The sequence below is a fragment of the Leopardus geoffroyi genome, chromosome D3 (genome assembly GCF_018350155.1).
Source record: "Leopardus geoffroyi isolate Oge1 chromosome D3, O.geoffroyi_Oge1_pat1.0, whole genome shotgun sequence".
Classification (NCBI taxonomy): domain Eukaryota; kingdom Metazoa; phylum Chordata; class Mammalia; order Carnivora; family Felidae; genus Leopardus; species Leopardus geoffroyi.
This window is the reverse complement of record NC_059339.1, coordinates 43,176,630-43,192,263: the sequence shown is the minus strand read 5'-3', so window position 1 is coordinate 43,192,263 and position 15,634 is coordinate 43,176,630. Positions and strand designations below refer to the sequence as shown.

At 42.0% G+C, this 15,634-nt stretch overlaps 1 protein-coding gene across 1 annotated transcript; it reads left to right on the top strand.

Moving 5' to 3' along the window:
• Positions 1-11,176: 11,176 nt before the first annotated feature.
• CETN1 (centrin 1) lies at positions 11,177-11,910 on the top strand. The gene has a single exon (XM_045457891.1). It carries the CDS (start codon positions 11,222-11,224, stop codon positions 11,738-11,740), a length of 519 nt encoding a protein of 172 aa, XP_045313847.1. The 5' UTR covers positions 11,177-11,221; the 3' UTR covers positions 11,741-11,910.
• Positions 11,911-15,634: the final 3,724 nt, after the last annotated feature.

The following is a 15,634-nucleotide window of genomic DNA, read 5'->3' as shown; positions in this document are numbered from 1 at the left end:
CTTTTTAAGAAGGCAACCTAAATTACATCATCAAATCTATGCTAAACCAAAGCAGAATGCTGTTGAACTGAAGTTAGTTTTTCTGCTCTACCTTCAGAGCTCTCATGTTATTAATCCTGGGAAAAGTATGGCGTTAGCTGTAGCCAAACTTGGCAATTTAAACGTCACATCCATGGTATCTGTTCTTATTTAGTAACGTTATATATTTTTATCCAGCACTGTTCTATCTCTCATGTGACATTTTAGTGCATGCACAATATTTTGGACCATATCTAGGTACAGAGGGCAGTTGCTTTAATTTATGGGTGATCCCAATTGTCACTTCCCCCAAGCAGCAATGGAATTTTTCAATATCCTCAGAATAAATCCCTCCTCTGGAGCAGTAAACATAATATGACAGTGTGTCAACCACGGATTTGTTTCAAGATTATTTACTTACAATTCAACAACACTGCTGGCCCAGGGAGTGCTTCGTCAGCAAAAGCTGCATTGTTTGAAGTAGCTCAGGGAAACAGCCAGGGTTTCAGAATCCAAAGAATGTAGTTTTCCTAAATACCTCAGGATTACGAGATGCTATAGAACTAATAAATTTGCTCCTTAAAATAGTCCAGAAGGAATCCTTAACTATTCCTACATGTTTGAAAGTTTAGGTTATTGATGGAGAGAGAGAATGTAGTTTTGTCCCGCAGGCTCACATAACAAGTGTCATGGGTCATTTTAACCTCCCTCTTTTCTCCTTGTGATTATTTTTAAAAGGATAAATTCCAAAGGTGGATAATCTTTTGGAAGAGAAGGAATTAATGATGAAATGAGGAGATTATCTGCAAGAGCCCACTTCAGGGCAACGTTTTAAGCAGCAAATGTTTACCCAGTGCTGATCGCTGTTTCCCAGGGTAGTGGGCTGGGTGAGCTCACCCACCTATGGCGTGAACTGGATCGCACTCTGTGCAATGCAAACATTACCTGTTTGGTAATGTCGTCACAGAATGAGAGGAGTTATTACTATCACCATTTTACAAATGAAGAAATTTAGGCACAGAAGACTCAAGCAACCTACTTAAGTTCACATAGAAAATGAGTTGAAGAGAGGCACCTGAGTGGCTCAGTTGGTTAAGCACCTGACTCTTGGTTTCGGCTCAGGTCATGATCTCATAGTTCATGAGATTGAGCCCTGCATTGGGATCTGCACTGACAGTGTGGATCTTGCTTGGGACTCTCTCTCTCCCTCCCTCTCTCTCTCTCTCTCTCTCTCTCTGTCCCTCCCTCACTTGTATTGTCTCTCTCTCAAAATAAATAAATAAACATTTTTTTAAGTGAAAAAAAAATGAGTCAAAGAATGTGGACAACAAAATCTTAGATCTCTTAGTTCGGTGGTCATAACCCCTGGTCTACCCAGGCTGTATTTTTAACCATGCAAAGTCACATTTGTCTCACTGAAAGAAATATGCACACAAATTATGTGCAGACTTCCCCCACAGTAATGGACATTTTAACTGGGATCATGGTGGGGCACCTGGGTGGCTCAGTCGGTTGGGCAGCCGGCTTCAGGTCAGGTTATGATCTTGTGGTTTCTGAGTTCCAGCCCTGCGTCAGGCTCTATGCTGACAGCTCAGAGCCTGGAGCCTACTTTGGATCCTGTATCTCCCTTTCTCTCTCTGTGCCCCTCCCCTGCTTGTGCTCTGTCTCTGTCTCTCAAAAATGAATAAACGTTAAAAAAAATGTAACTGGGGGCATGGCAGCCCACAATAAACTCACTTCTTAGTCTCCCTGGCAGCAGCTACATGTGGCCAATGGAGTGTGAGCAGAAGGGATGTGGGCAACTTTTGGTTCATGGAAGTCTTGCAGGCTCCCCTCTCTCGGCCTGGGCTCCCCTGAGAGTAAAACCTGAAGCTAAAGCTTGACTACAGGTTTATTTGGGAAGTGATCCCAGGGAGCAGAAGTGAAGATGACAAGGGAGAGTATGACAATGAAGGAGGGAGAGCCAACGCAAGAATGTGTTACAGAGTTGGTCGTCACTAGCACAGATGACCAGCACTTGATCCCACAGTACTTTCTGACGGTGAGACACAAGGAGGGAGATATCCACTGATACTTGTCCACCACTGGTCAAGGTGTTAACTCTCCCACACCACTGGGTTGTACTTGCTGTGATGTCCGAGAAACTCCAGAATAGAAAGTAAGAGGCTCGAGTTGAGGTGAGGCACCACCAGGTTTCAAGTGTGCAAAGTGGCAAAGTCTGTATACACAGCTATGGGCATCAGAGGAGTAGGTTAGTAGGGTGGAGAGGATTTGTTTCTCAAGAGGAGCCTAACCCAGCTCCCTTCCTGCTGGCTAAGGCGCTGGTGATGGGAAGCCATCTTGGACTGTGTAACAAGGGCAAACTGCCTGGGAGGGCTGGAGCAATAACACTGAAGGGGCTTGGCGCCCTGGGAATATCTGAGTAGCCAGGTGAGCTGGGACCATACAAAAGTCAGAAATAAATCTCTTTGATTTAAGCGACTATTATTTTAGAAACTAGTAAAAGGTAAGTCTGACAATCATAAGTTGTAAACGTGAAACAGGAGAGATTTGTTTAGACAATGAGTAAAACATAGGCGTGCTAGTAAACAGGTGACAGAGCCAGGGGTTACATGACAATCTCACCATGAAAATCTCACCATCATGTGACTGAGTCCACGACACCAAAAAACAGTTCAATATTTTGCTGCTGAATTATTTAACTAACTGGGTGATGTTGCCATCCAAGCTCAGCCCCTCCAAATATTTTATTAAATATACATATTCTGGCCTTGGCAACACAGATTTTAAGGTGAAGCAATACAAATATGGTGATCTTTTTTACAAATATGGTTATTTTACATCATGGTATCATACCAATTCTTAAGGAGAATTGAAATAGCCTATAAAACACCAAATACACCCCCACTAAATAATTAAACTATGTATCTAATTGAATACATATCATCTAATTGAATAGGATGTTCCTTTAAACTGTGTCTAGTGACAGAAAGAGAAGATTGTGTCGCATCGTGAAGGAGGAGCTAGGTACTGAGAGGTTGGGCAACTTTGTATTCAAACCCTCCTATGTTTGGCTCAAAAGCCCATGCTTTACCCATTATGCTAAACCTGATTGAATAAAGCTTCAAGCTTTGATATTCTCTTAGATTTAAGAAGATCTAAAATAAGTAGTCTATGGAGCGCTTGGGTGGCTCAGTTTGTTAAACGTCCAACTCTTGATTTCAGCTCAGGTCCTGATCTCAGGGTTGGTGGGATAGAGCCCCTGATCAGGCTCTGTGCTGATAGTGAGAAGCTTGCTCAGGATTCTCTCTCTCTCCCTCTCTCTGCCCCTCCCCCGTGCTCGTTTACTCTCTCTCTCAAAATAAATAAACATTAAAAAAAAATCTTTAAAGGGGTGCCTGGGTGGCTCAGTCAGTTAAGCATCTCCCTCTCTCTTTTCCCCTCCCTCCCTTCTCAAAATAAATAAAAAAATAAACTTTAAAATAAGTAGTCCATCTGTGTTGTGCTTAAAAGGGGGCACTGTAGGGGCTCCTGGGTGGCCCAGTTAGTTAAGCATCCAACTTCGAGTCAGGTCACGAGCTCATGGTTTGTGAGTTCGAGTCCTGCGTTGGGTTCTGCCCTGACAGCTCAGAGCGTGGAGCCTGCTTTGGATTCTGTGTCTCCCTCTCTCTCTGACCTTACCCCCATTCATGCTCTGTCTCTCTCTGTCTCAAAAATAAATAAATATAAAAAAAATTTTTTTTAATAAATAAAAAATAAAAAACTTAAAAGGGGGCACCATAGAGAAGGAGCACTGGAGTTGAGGTGGGGAGGGGGGCTGAGTCATAATGCTGCTGCTTGCTTTGTGAATGTGAAAATGGGGCTGGATTTCAGACATCAGGTTCTTTATTGATAACATGGCAATAATAAAATGTACATTGTAGGCTTTTTGAGATGTTAAATGAGATAGTATGTGTATATGGAAATGCTTTGTAAATCCGAAAGCACTACAATAACTGAGCATTTACCGTGGGCCAGGTACAGTATTAAACACTTCACATGGATTAGCTCACTTAATCACCACTGCAATCCTATGAGCTAACTGCTTTCCCACCCCATTTTATAGGAGCTTGGAGCTTAGCTTGCCCGGGGTCATGTACCTAGTAGCGGGTGGGGCTGGTATTCAAGGGCAGGCACCCAGGACTCTGAGCCCACCACCTTACTGCCCTGTGCACATCGGCCATGTGGTTACCACCTATGCATTAACATACCACCGACACAATTTAGACAACTAATCTCAGAATAAAATGTAGCATATAGATGCAGTGTCTCTGGCTTCTCCTCATTGGGGCTGCCATAGGATCCTGCAGAGGCAAATGACCACAGTCATTAGGAGGAGAGATTTCTCTCTGCTGGTGAGTTACTTTCCACTAAACTAAAAAAATACAATTCCTGAACATTCCATTTATCTAGACATTAATCCTAGCCTTGTAAATTTCTGGAGTTCCCCCATGTTAAATTCAAATGTATTTGTTTTTATGTATTCTAAATTAATCCCTATGAAACAGGAATTCTAAGGTGCCCTTTCCTTTGTTTTGAACAATATGTAAGATAAAATGTATAGGTTATGCCTCAGTGTCTAAAAGTTGACTGCTGGGAAATCAGGATGTTCACACTTTCTAAGCAGAAAGAAAGGCTAAATAATTACCACTTCCTTAGGATTCACTAAATACTCACGATTTTGTAAAGTTCACATAGATGGATCTGTGGTAAGATATGTAACCTCCCCAACCTTTTCCAACCCAAATGGTAGATGAGTCTGAAGTGTAAGTTTATATCTGAGAGCTCATGTACTTCCTCTCTCTCCCCTTGAAATTCCCCTCTGTTATCCTTAAGTTATTTTTCAAAGTGCCTGCATGAAACTGTTCTTGGAGGATGCGGGGAGCTTTAAAAGTAAACAACTGTGGGCTCACACCAATGCAATGGGGACTGAAATCACCCTGACAGACACTTTGTATGAGGTGCAACTGAAAACAATACCACAAGTAAATGACCCAGTTTCCATTCTAAGCTTTATCCCATGCACAGCATTCAGAGCAAAAGGAACCCTGGCTAGTGCCGAGGGAAAAAAACAAAAACCAAAAACAAAACAAAAGAAGATGGATTTCAGATAAGAATGATCCGGAAACCAGAGGAATTCGGAAAGGACTTTTTAGATGCAAAGTAGCAAATGCAGAACCTGAAGGAAAAAAGAGGAACAGCAATTCCCTCTGAGTTTCAAAAGATGTTTAACCAACATCTCAATGAAAAGCCTATGTGGGGATGGTCAGCTGCCAACTGGAAAGGATGAGGAGACATCCTCTCCTCCCACCCTAATTTGTAGCCCCTTTCCCATTTAGAGGCTTAGTAGGAGGTAGCTGTAATATGACTACTTGTTGATGAAGGGATTTCTAACATGACCTACTGGTTTCCTTTGATGCTTTGTTTGCTGACACACTGCGAAATTTTGAAACGCAGAACTATAATTTAGTTCACAAGCTTATTTTAAAATGTATATTGCAGTCATGGAACTGATTTTTATGATCTACCTCTCAGAATGTTTTGTTAATGCCAGTCCCTTCACAAAAGGCATTAAGTTTCCCCTACCATCTACTGTCACTTATAGTTTCCCCAGTTCCCAAGGAGTTGGGGAGCAGCCTTCTGAAAACAGGGCTGTTGTGGCATCTGTGGGAAAGGGTCACAGTCCCAGCTCTTCTGTTCCCTCACTGTGCCTTACATGGGACCTCAGGGGTGACCTCTAAGAGTATACCTGGATCCGTCTCACCGGCAATCACAGAGGCCTCTAGGTCAAAGGGGTACTGGCGGATAAGGGCACAGGGACATGGCAGGCAGAGCGGGCTCCTTTCTCCTTCTCTCCCAAGCTGATTCAGGGGACAAAATCAAACAGATCAGTGCTGTATCTATAATAGTTCACTTTCCCCTGTAGGGCTGGCTCTTGCATGGTCTGTCCTTCAGGAAAGATCTTTATGCTGCACTTCAGGAACTAGGCATGAATGGGCTTTGAGCTAGAATTCAATTTTCCCTCTGTCTCCATCCTTTTCTCTGAGAAGCATCCTTAGTAGGTAAACACCAGCAGAAGGAGTGACCAATACAAGGACTGGATGAACAACATGCAGCCCATAGGCCAACTTCCGCCTGACCTGTTTTCCACAAGACCTGTTTTCTTGGGCCTGTGCAGTTATTTTGTTTGTTCTGCTTTTAAATTTGAATTTCAATGTCTTTTTACAGGGCACAAACTCCCCAGGTCACCACTAATCCCTAAATACACCCCGAACAGGCAGCCCCACTTGGCTCATCTGGTGTTACTCACACCCCTGTGGGCTTTTGACCTTTCCATCCCTGGTAAGCAGAAAACTCTCCTCAATTTTCAGCCTCAGAGCCAGTTTAGATGCTGATGTCTCAGGGGCCTTGGAGAATAGAAGAAGGTGGATCAAAGGGTAAATCAATAGCTTAGTCTAGGAGGTATTTTAAAAATCCAAGCAAGCCACTTCCAGACCCCTTGGTTCTGCATTTTTGGTTGCATGCCTGCACTTGTGGGCCCTCTGCAGACGACAGGATAGTACAACTCCTGAATCATAAATCCCTAGAGGTTGTGCTTTGAGTTCATATCAACGCAGATTGTATCTTTTCTCAGTTTGTTTCCATCAAAGAAGTGCTTAATTTGGACCGATCTGGACTCTGAGAAGACAACGATTCTTTTGTTGGTTGCATTTAATTTCACTCCACCTTGCAAGTTCAAAGTGCTCTGGACATTCATTTATCTTCCTTCCTCTCCTCCTCACACTTTTCCTTCCTCCTCCTTCTATTTTAACTCCCAAATCCAAATGATGTATAAGTGGAGTGGATCTTGGTTGGGAGGGAAAGGGAAACATTTATTTTTTCCACCTCAAGCTCTACATTAGATCCTACATCTGAGTTTGCTAAAACACATAAGGTTCCCTAGCCCCTGGTCACATCCTTGGGGTGTACTTAAAGTCACAAAATAAGCACAGTACATTTTCTGCAAGGGAATCAAATTTGCTTGATGGTCAATCATTTAAAACTGTAATAGAACTGGCAAATATGCTATGAAGCAGAAAGCAATTTTTTTTTTTTAAATAAAACACAGGATTATAAAGACATTTCATGCTTGGTGAAGACTTCTTCGAAATGTTTCCCTGGTTCCCAAAGGAGTGCTTTATATCTCCGTTGCTATTAGGAGTATTTGGATGCAAGTTTGATAAGCGGTGTGAGATTCTGGTAAATTCTTTTCTAAAACACAGTCTGATTTTGTATCTGAGAGGAGTATTTCTTTATTTCTGGGGTTCATGAAATGAGAAATTATGTAGCCTTTGGCTGGACACTGAAGTCTATTCCTGGGCTTGCCAAAAAGGCTTGGGTTGAGTCACTGGACTGGACTTCATAGTCTCATTCAAAGACCACCGGGATTGTAAAACTCTTACTGCTGAGGCCATTTCTTGTAAATGGCTCCACGCATTCAAGAATAAATAGCGTAGTTCTGTTATTGTTGGTTTGGGAATCACCCATCCACCACGCTGGCACAGTTGTCCTGCTTATGCACAAGTGTCAAACATTTGCATTTTCTCTGTTCTGCATTTGTTGAAAGTAAACAGGCAGCAATAAAGAAACTTTATTATGCATGTTTTCTGCCTTGGGTGGCACCTGGAATTTGCTGAATTTGCTGAGTGCAACTTAAATTTTAAAAGACTCCTGAGCCTCACCTTTTTCATGCCATGCAGGTCAAATGGAAAACCGAATAATTAGAATAAGCAAGCTGCATGGGTCCTTTCTCTTGGTCTTGACTGACTCCAGACCCCGTTGTGGAATTCCAGCACCTCTTTTTTTCCCCCTTCCAGCCGTTAAGCTTCCATGACCAAATTTAAACAAGCATCTCCTTTCCCCCTCTCAGAAAATCAACAACTGATTTAGCATATTACCTAGGACATTAGGGCACAAAAGTTTTAAGTGCAAAAACAAAACAAAACCACTCATATCCATTGCTTTTCTGGACATCTCATTTACTTTATGTCAGTCTTATTAGAACTTTAAAAAAAAGTGACTTTAAAGCAACGAAGTTGATTTTCATAAGCACTAGATAGACTCTTGCTAACGTCAACTGAAAGCACTTGGCCCAGACTGCTTCTCACTAACTTGTACCAGGAGCTGAAAACAGGGAATGGAATGAGGCAGAATTGAAGAACAAATGTAAATGCCAAGCATATTGCTCTTTTTCTCACTGGCTTGTCCTAGAAAGGGACCCTGTCTGAGATCCTACAAAATCCTGTTAAATCTTTCTAGGCAAGATGCTTAATTATTGTTACATTTAAGGAAGAAAGTCAGAATCATATCTTTCCAGTGATACTACATCTTGGTAATAATTTCAATCTTTAGAGAAGGCAGATGCTGTGGTGAACAAAGCCTCAGCCTTGGACTCAGACGGGCCAAGGTTTAAATCCCAGAACCGCCATTTATTGGCTATGTGCCATTGGATATGTTACCGACCTCTCTTGGGTCTCATTTTTCTTCATCTGCAAAATGGGGAAATGATGGCGAGGATTTAATGAGACCAAATGCAAGGAGCAAGCCCAATACTAGGCACACAATCCATGCAAGTTTCTCTTCCCTTTTTAAAATCAGATTACAGATTATGAACATAAAGTAACTCCACACCAACAGCTGACTCTGGCTGGGGGCACTGTTTTCGATGAAAGGTGCTCTTGGTGGCCCCGAGTTGTGACTGCTGATTGCATACATCTGGAAACTATGACAACCGTTTTGCTTTGAGCTCAGCTTGGCCCAAATGTAGCTCTATATAAGGCAGCTTCTATCCTTCAGTTTTTCCCAACACATCATAGCCTGGCTTGAATTTGGGCAGAGGAGTGGGTGTCAAAAGAAATGCACAATGTCTAGGAAAATTTCAGATTCAACTAACAATTACCCAGCACTCTTTGGCCTCACTAGGGAACCGTTCCTGGAGTAGCTCACTGAACATGCACAGGAGCCCTATTAGAAAGCTACATTATTATGTCTACTTTGTAGATGTCTCAACTGAGTTTGGGAGACTTTCTCAAGTCACAGAGATAATAAGGCACAGGGTTGGGATAAGATCCCGGGCTTTTTGATCTAGTAAAAAAAGCAGGAGGATTTACACTGTTGGAAGATGGGCAATGGCAGTGTCTACTGGCCAAAGTCTACTTTGGGCTGACACTGTGTCAACTGCTGGGAGGCAGTGGGTAGGAGATGTTGCAGGTAAGTTTCCTTGACCTTTAAAAACCCTGTGGTCAGGCCCTCTGTCCATCATGTCACATATCAACTGGCACAGGTAGTACAATTTGGCTAATACACATGTCACGTAAATAACATCTGATCACTAACTTAAAAAAACTGAATTTATAAAACACTCCCAGCATAATCCTTTGGGGAGTTTGTTTGTTTTATTTGGATGATTCAGAAGTATTTTATTTTGTTTTTAATGTTTATTTATTTTCGAAATGGGGTGAGGGGCAGAGAGACAGGGAGACAGAGGATCCAAAGCAGGGGCTCGAACTCATGAACTGTGAGACCATGACCCGAGGCCCAAGTCAGACGCCTAATGACCGAGCCTCCCAGGTGCCCTTAGAAGTATTAAAAAAAATTTTTTTTTACGTTTATTTATTTTTGATAGAGAGAGACAGAGCACAAGTGGGGAAGGGGCAGAGAGAGAAGGAGACACAGAATCGAAAGCACGCTCCAGGCTCCAAGCTGTCAGCACAGAGCCCAACACAGGACTCGAACCCACAAACCGGGAGATCATGACCTGAGCCGAAGTCGGTTGCTTAACCGACTGAGCCACCCAGGCGCCCCGCCCCTAAAAGTATTTTAAAACCAATATGAACTCTCATTCTGTTATTCAACAAATTATTTGTTAATCTACCCACTATGTGTCAAGCATTGTTTTAGATGCTGGGGTTACAAAACCTTCAATGAAAACTTTTGAAAGTTCTCTTTTTGTAACTGATCAAGTAGTAGTAAGTTAAGATTCGAAGGGGAAAGAATACTAAAAAAATGTCAGATTAAAAAAACATTTAAAGAAATATACAGCAATTCTAAAGGCAATTCTTTTATGGTCTTACTTGATGACCCTTTTCTTTGTTTTCACTTAAAATGCTCCCATTTTTCTCTTGCCCCTTTGTTCTCAGGAGGCGATTTTTAGTTCCAACGTGTACTGCATTATACAGTCCTGTTCTCACTGCCAAAGCAGGAAAGTCAGAGTGGGGGTTTCAGCATCGCTCGGACTAGATGATAAACAGTAAAAGCAAATTTGCTGCTAGAGTTTTTAAAAAATACCAAAAAGTAGTATTTCAAACCCCCTCCAAATGAAAAGTGGAGTGAATGAAATTAAGACTGTTATTCAAGTGCAATTACACTGCACATGTAAAATTGAAATGCTGAAAGTAAATCATATGTTTGGATATTACATTTCATATTTCAGTGTATGCTGAATAAGCTAGTGAAGTTTTATTATTGTTGAGTGTAATGTCAGGAGACAAACTTCTACAAATTTTATACATAACTTTTTCCATTTTATCTGTTTTCCATTTATGTCAAGTTGAACACATGGTGTGACTTAATATTCTCTCTCCTTCTTCCCCACATTTAATGCCAAGGAATCAAGCTCTCTCTTGATTATACTAAATTTAGCCTTAGGTAACCTCAGACTGAGGGGGGTTTTGTTTGGGTTTGGCTTTTTAATTCCAAGAAGGCTTTTTTTTTTTTTTTTTTTTGCTTGCTTGCTTGCTTGCTTGCTTGTTTGTTTTATGTTGTATGGAAAAGGAGAGAGGAAGGACTTCCAAATAACCCTATAAACCTGGTCCTCTGGATGCTGACATATGGCCTGGGCAGGAGGGTGTGCATTATGGAAGACAATGTGCCTACAGGCACTTCTTGCCAGCCCAAGACTCAGCTCATTGAAACAAGGTGATAACTGAAGGAGCTGTTTATAAAGTCAGTAAGATTTCACAGACGTGGCAGGCTTAGGCACCCAGGTCTCACTGGGAGAACACAAGGGTAAACTTGGGAAAGAGGTGGGGAGACGCCCTGCGCTTGCGCTCTGGGTGGAGTCACCCCTGCGCAAGCGCGGTGACTCTGCGGTGGCACCGTTAAAGGTAACAACCGTCACAGGAGGATGGCTTCCAGCTTTAAGAAGCCAAATGTGGCCTCTACCAGCCAGAAAAGAAAAGTGGGTCCTAAGCCTGAACTCACTGAAGATCAGAAGCAAGAAGTTCGTGAAGCATTTGACCTCTTCGATGCAGACGGAAGTGGGACCATCGATGTGAAGGAGCTGAAGGTGGCCATGAGAGCACTGGGCTTTGAGCCCAGGAAGGAGGAGATGAAGAAGATGATCTCCGAAGTGGACAAGGAAGGCACAGGGAAAATCAGTTTCAATGACTTTTTGGCCGTGATGACTCAGAAGATGGCCGAGAAAGACACCAAAGAAGAAATCCTGAAGGCTTTCAGGCTCTTTGATGACGATGAAACTGGGAAGATCTCTTTCAAAAACCTAAAGCGCGTGGCCAACGAGTTAGGGGAAAACCTCACCGACGAGGAGCTGCAGGAAATGATAGACGAAGCCGATCGGGATGGAGATGGCGAAGTGAACGAGGAAGAGTTTCTTCGGATCATGAAGAAGACCAACCTATATTAAAGTGGGTTTCTCCCTCAAGCATAGTTAGAGACACTGAGTGGCTCATTGAGTTCCCTGCATCCTTCCGTTTTGCGAAACCTTGAGTTAGAGGACAGCGCTATCTTCAACCCCAATTTGTCTATATACTTCTATTTCCAAATCTCTGGCTCAATTATAGAATTTTAAACATGCTTTTCATGTGAGTTTTAGTTTTTAATTCTCAAAAGCAGACCTGAAGTGCTTTAAAGAGTCCTGATGCTTCAGTCCTCTTGCTCACCTTTTCCCCTGCATTGGTAACAACCATTGAACGGAAGGCAGGCCGGCTGGCTTCTTGGGGACAAACAGCCATGCAATTTGCTTGTCACTTCCTTGATGGTCTTATATTATCTTGCTTCACATATTATTTCTTAAATTCAAGTCATTCTTCTAGCATGATGAGGTAGAGTTGGCCAGTAGGTCCTCCTAACCATTACTTTTCATTTAACTGAATATTGGTTTAAAGGAAAATAGTGCAGCAACTTAATTGGCCTCAGAAAAGATACTGTTCTAAAGTACAAGCTTGTCTTTGGGTGGTGGTAAATTATGCAATTTTGACTATTCTCCTCACATACAAATGATTCTTCATTTGTATGTAAATCACTGTGGATTATCTAGCACCAGATGTATACCTGGGCTACAGAATAAATTTTAATATTGGCCCAAGCAAAGTATAATTTGTTTAAGAGATTAAGCTAACTAATGATTTTGAGTAAATATTTACAAATGTAAGATCTTAGCTTAGGAAATTAAAAAATTATAATACATTTTGAGCTACTTAACTGTCCTTGAAAAGATCAACTAGTATTTTAGTTATACTATAACCTTCATTTTATCACTGCTTTATTACAAGCCAGTGTCTATGTGCTAATTCTTAGAACATCTTAGTTCTTGATACTTGATTTCCCCCCTCCGGTATATAGTTGATGCCAGAGCATTTGACATGTAAGTAGTTCTCTATTTTATAATCCTAAGACAGTATTTCACTGTGGCTTTTGTATGTGTTAATACTACTTGTTCTCTGTTCTAAATTAAGCCTTGTTTTGAAATAAGCGACCCTTTTGAATATCTATAAATCTGAAACTAGAGAAAATTTAAATAATATAATTGTGGGAAGATAATATAATCTATCTGCTAAGATGGAGGCCTAGACTAATGTTTTGATAGTAGACAACAAAACTATTAAACAGGCAAGATATTTTAGTTATAACTAAACCTAAATTAAATATTCACACAAAGTCCCATTAAGATAAATGCTGAAATTCTGGAAAATTTTTCATTTGCTTTGTCAGAGATTTTACCCTTCAGAGGGTGATGGATCTAATCAGGGAAACTACTACTCTGAGCTTAATTCTCATTAACAGGGACTAATTTGTCAAAGCAGTAGTACTAGCTGAAGTGATGGGTATGTGGGCATTCACTGTGAGAAAGAATTTTGCTGAGGTGGCTGGCACAGAACAGGGGAACTCACCCAGGCTGCAAATACTAACAGTTCAGGTTCAGGGTCTTAGTGTAGATTCAGGTGCAGTGGTATGGGATACAGGTGCAATTTGAGCCAGGATCAGTCTGAAGGGCCTAATGTGAGGAGGGCAAAGGGAGGAGTGTGGTATTCTGGGAAGCAAGAGTTCCTGGCATCATGTTAAACCAGAATCTTGGCCCAAGGATCTACATGTGGATCAAGGTAGAAATACCAGAAACAAAGAAAGTTGGCAGAAACTAAGAGAAAGGGTCAGAGCTTCAGCCAACTGGACTAGGTTCAGTCTTGGCTCCTGTCCCAGCAGAGGATAGAAGTGAAAACCAGGAACCTAAGCTGAAGACCAGCAGTCAGGCTGCCCAAATGCCATGGGGTCAACTGTGGAGGCTGTGCCCAGTACTTAAAGGGTTGCCCTGAGAGCACAATCCATCCCACAGGAAGGGAGCTCCAGATCTGCAGATAAAGCAGATGACAGGGAATTAAGGTCAGAACTACTTTCACCCTTGGTTTATTGGATCCTTGGGTGCTGCTTAAAAGATACCACACCATATAATGGGTCATTTATTTAGAGCATATGCTGCATCTTGGAAGATGGTACCCCATCCTCACTGGTTATTATGCCCAAGCTGGGCCCTCAAAGGCATCTACAACAGTCTTTTCCATTGCCCCACCAGCAATGAAAGCTTCTAGAAGCTTTCAACCACTAGATTCTAGACCACCAGATTCTGTGGCTATATGGCTACTCCTGCACTACTGATCCTCACTGGTCATCACTGTACTTCCTTTCCTGTAGAGTCAGTCCCTTGGTCCAATGTAATATGTGGGATCCCATGTCAGTATTATAAATACCCAGATATGCGTGAGCTCTACAAGGAGGAAAGGCAAACTCATAACTGAAATATGTGTCAGGTCCAATCAAGATGAGTCACTGATCTTTCCAGAGTAGAAGAGGTCCAATTAGACTACTTGACACCAAGAGGCCAATTGATCTTGAAAGACTGTGATATTCTGCATTTATCAGCAGCTATACTACTAGGCTTGTGAGTGGTTTCCATCTCTGCCACAATGACTGCTCCATTCATGTGCCTGTTGCCAATGACAGAGGCACTCAGGCAGCCAATGACAGAGGCAGACTGATGTCAACTGACCAAGTCATCCTGTCTTCTTAGTTGTTTGGTGTCTCTTTTATGATAGGCACTCTCAGACAGGTGAGTGATGTTTATTCCTGATGTTTCCTTTTCCAGGGCACCAAAAATTCAGCCCACTGGTTGGTCACCACTGTTTGAGTCCACATATATTCTAAAAAATTTTTATTTTAATGTTTGTTTATTTTTGAGAGAGAGACAGAGTGTGAGTGGGGAGGGGCAGTTAGAGACAGAGACACAGAATTGGAAGTGGGCTGTAGGCTCTGAACTGTCAGCACAGAGCCCGATGTGGGTCTTGAACCCCACATGAGACACGAGGTCATGAACTGAGCTGAAGTTGGGAGCTTAACTGACTGAGCCACCCAGTGCCCCAGAGTCTAATCCCAGGCCACTTCTCTTTCTGCACAAAGTGGAAGGCCAAGTGCACTACAAGAAATTCTGCCCTTGGGGAGGATTTCCCCTGTCACTGCCGTCTTTCTGATCCACATTTGAGCAGTGTTGTATTGCATCATAGTTCATCATACCAAGCTGACATATCCTTGAACCAAGTTCAGCTTTTTAATTCTTCCAACAGCTGGTCGTAAGGGACCCTGTTTCTTGTGTGCTCATAGGTAGGAGCTGAGGGAGAGGCTGTGGTGCAACTTGGCGGATGACACAGAGGGCTTCCTTCTCAGGCAGCTTACTTGGGGCCTTTGGCCCTGCTTGTGTCTGATCCCAGATATACCACTTCTTTTTCTAGTTTCCTAAGGCAACAGGTTATATTATTGATTTTAAATCTTCTTTTCTGGGGCACCTGGGTGGCTCAGTCGGTTAAGCGTCCAACTTCAGGTCATGACCTCATGGTTCATGGGTTTGAGCCTTGCATTGGGCTCTGTGCCAATGGCTCAGAGCCTGGAGCCTGCTTCAGATTCTGTGTCCCCCTCTCACTCTGCCCCTCCTCCACTCATGCTCTGTGTGTGTGTCTCTCTCAAAAATAAACATTAAAAATTGTTTTAATAAAATAATAAATAAATAAAATAAATCTTCTAATATATGCATTTGATGCTATCAATTGCTGTCTAAGCATTGCTTTGGTCTTATCCTACTCATTTTGATATGTGCATTTGCATTTTATTTCGTTCCAAATATGTTATAATTTTTCTTGAGAATTCTCTGATCCATCTACTATTTGGAAGTATGTTGTTTAATCTCAAATATTTTGTTATTTTCCAGCTATGCTTCTGTTCTCTTTTCTAATTTAATTCCTTGCAGTATGAGAGC

Coding starts and splice junctions, on each gene's coding strand:
- CETN1 (XM_045457891.1), top strand. CDS start 11,222: ATGGCTTCCAGCTTTAAGAAGCCAAATGTGGCCTCTACCAGCCAGAAA.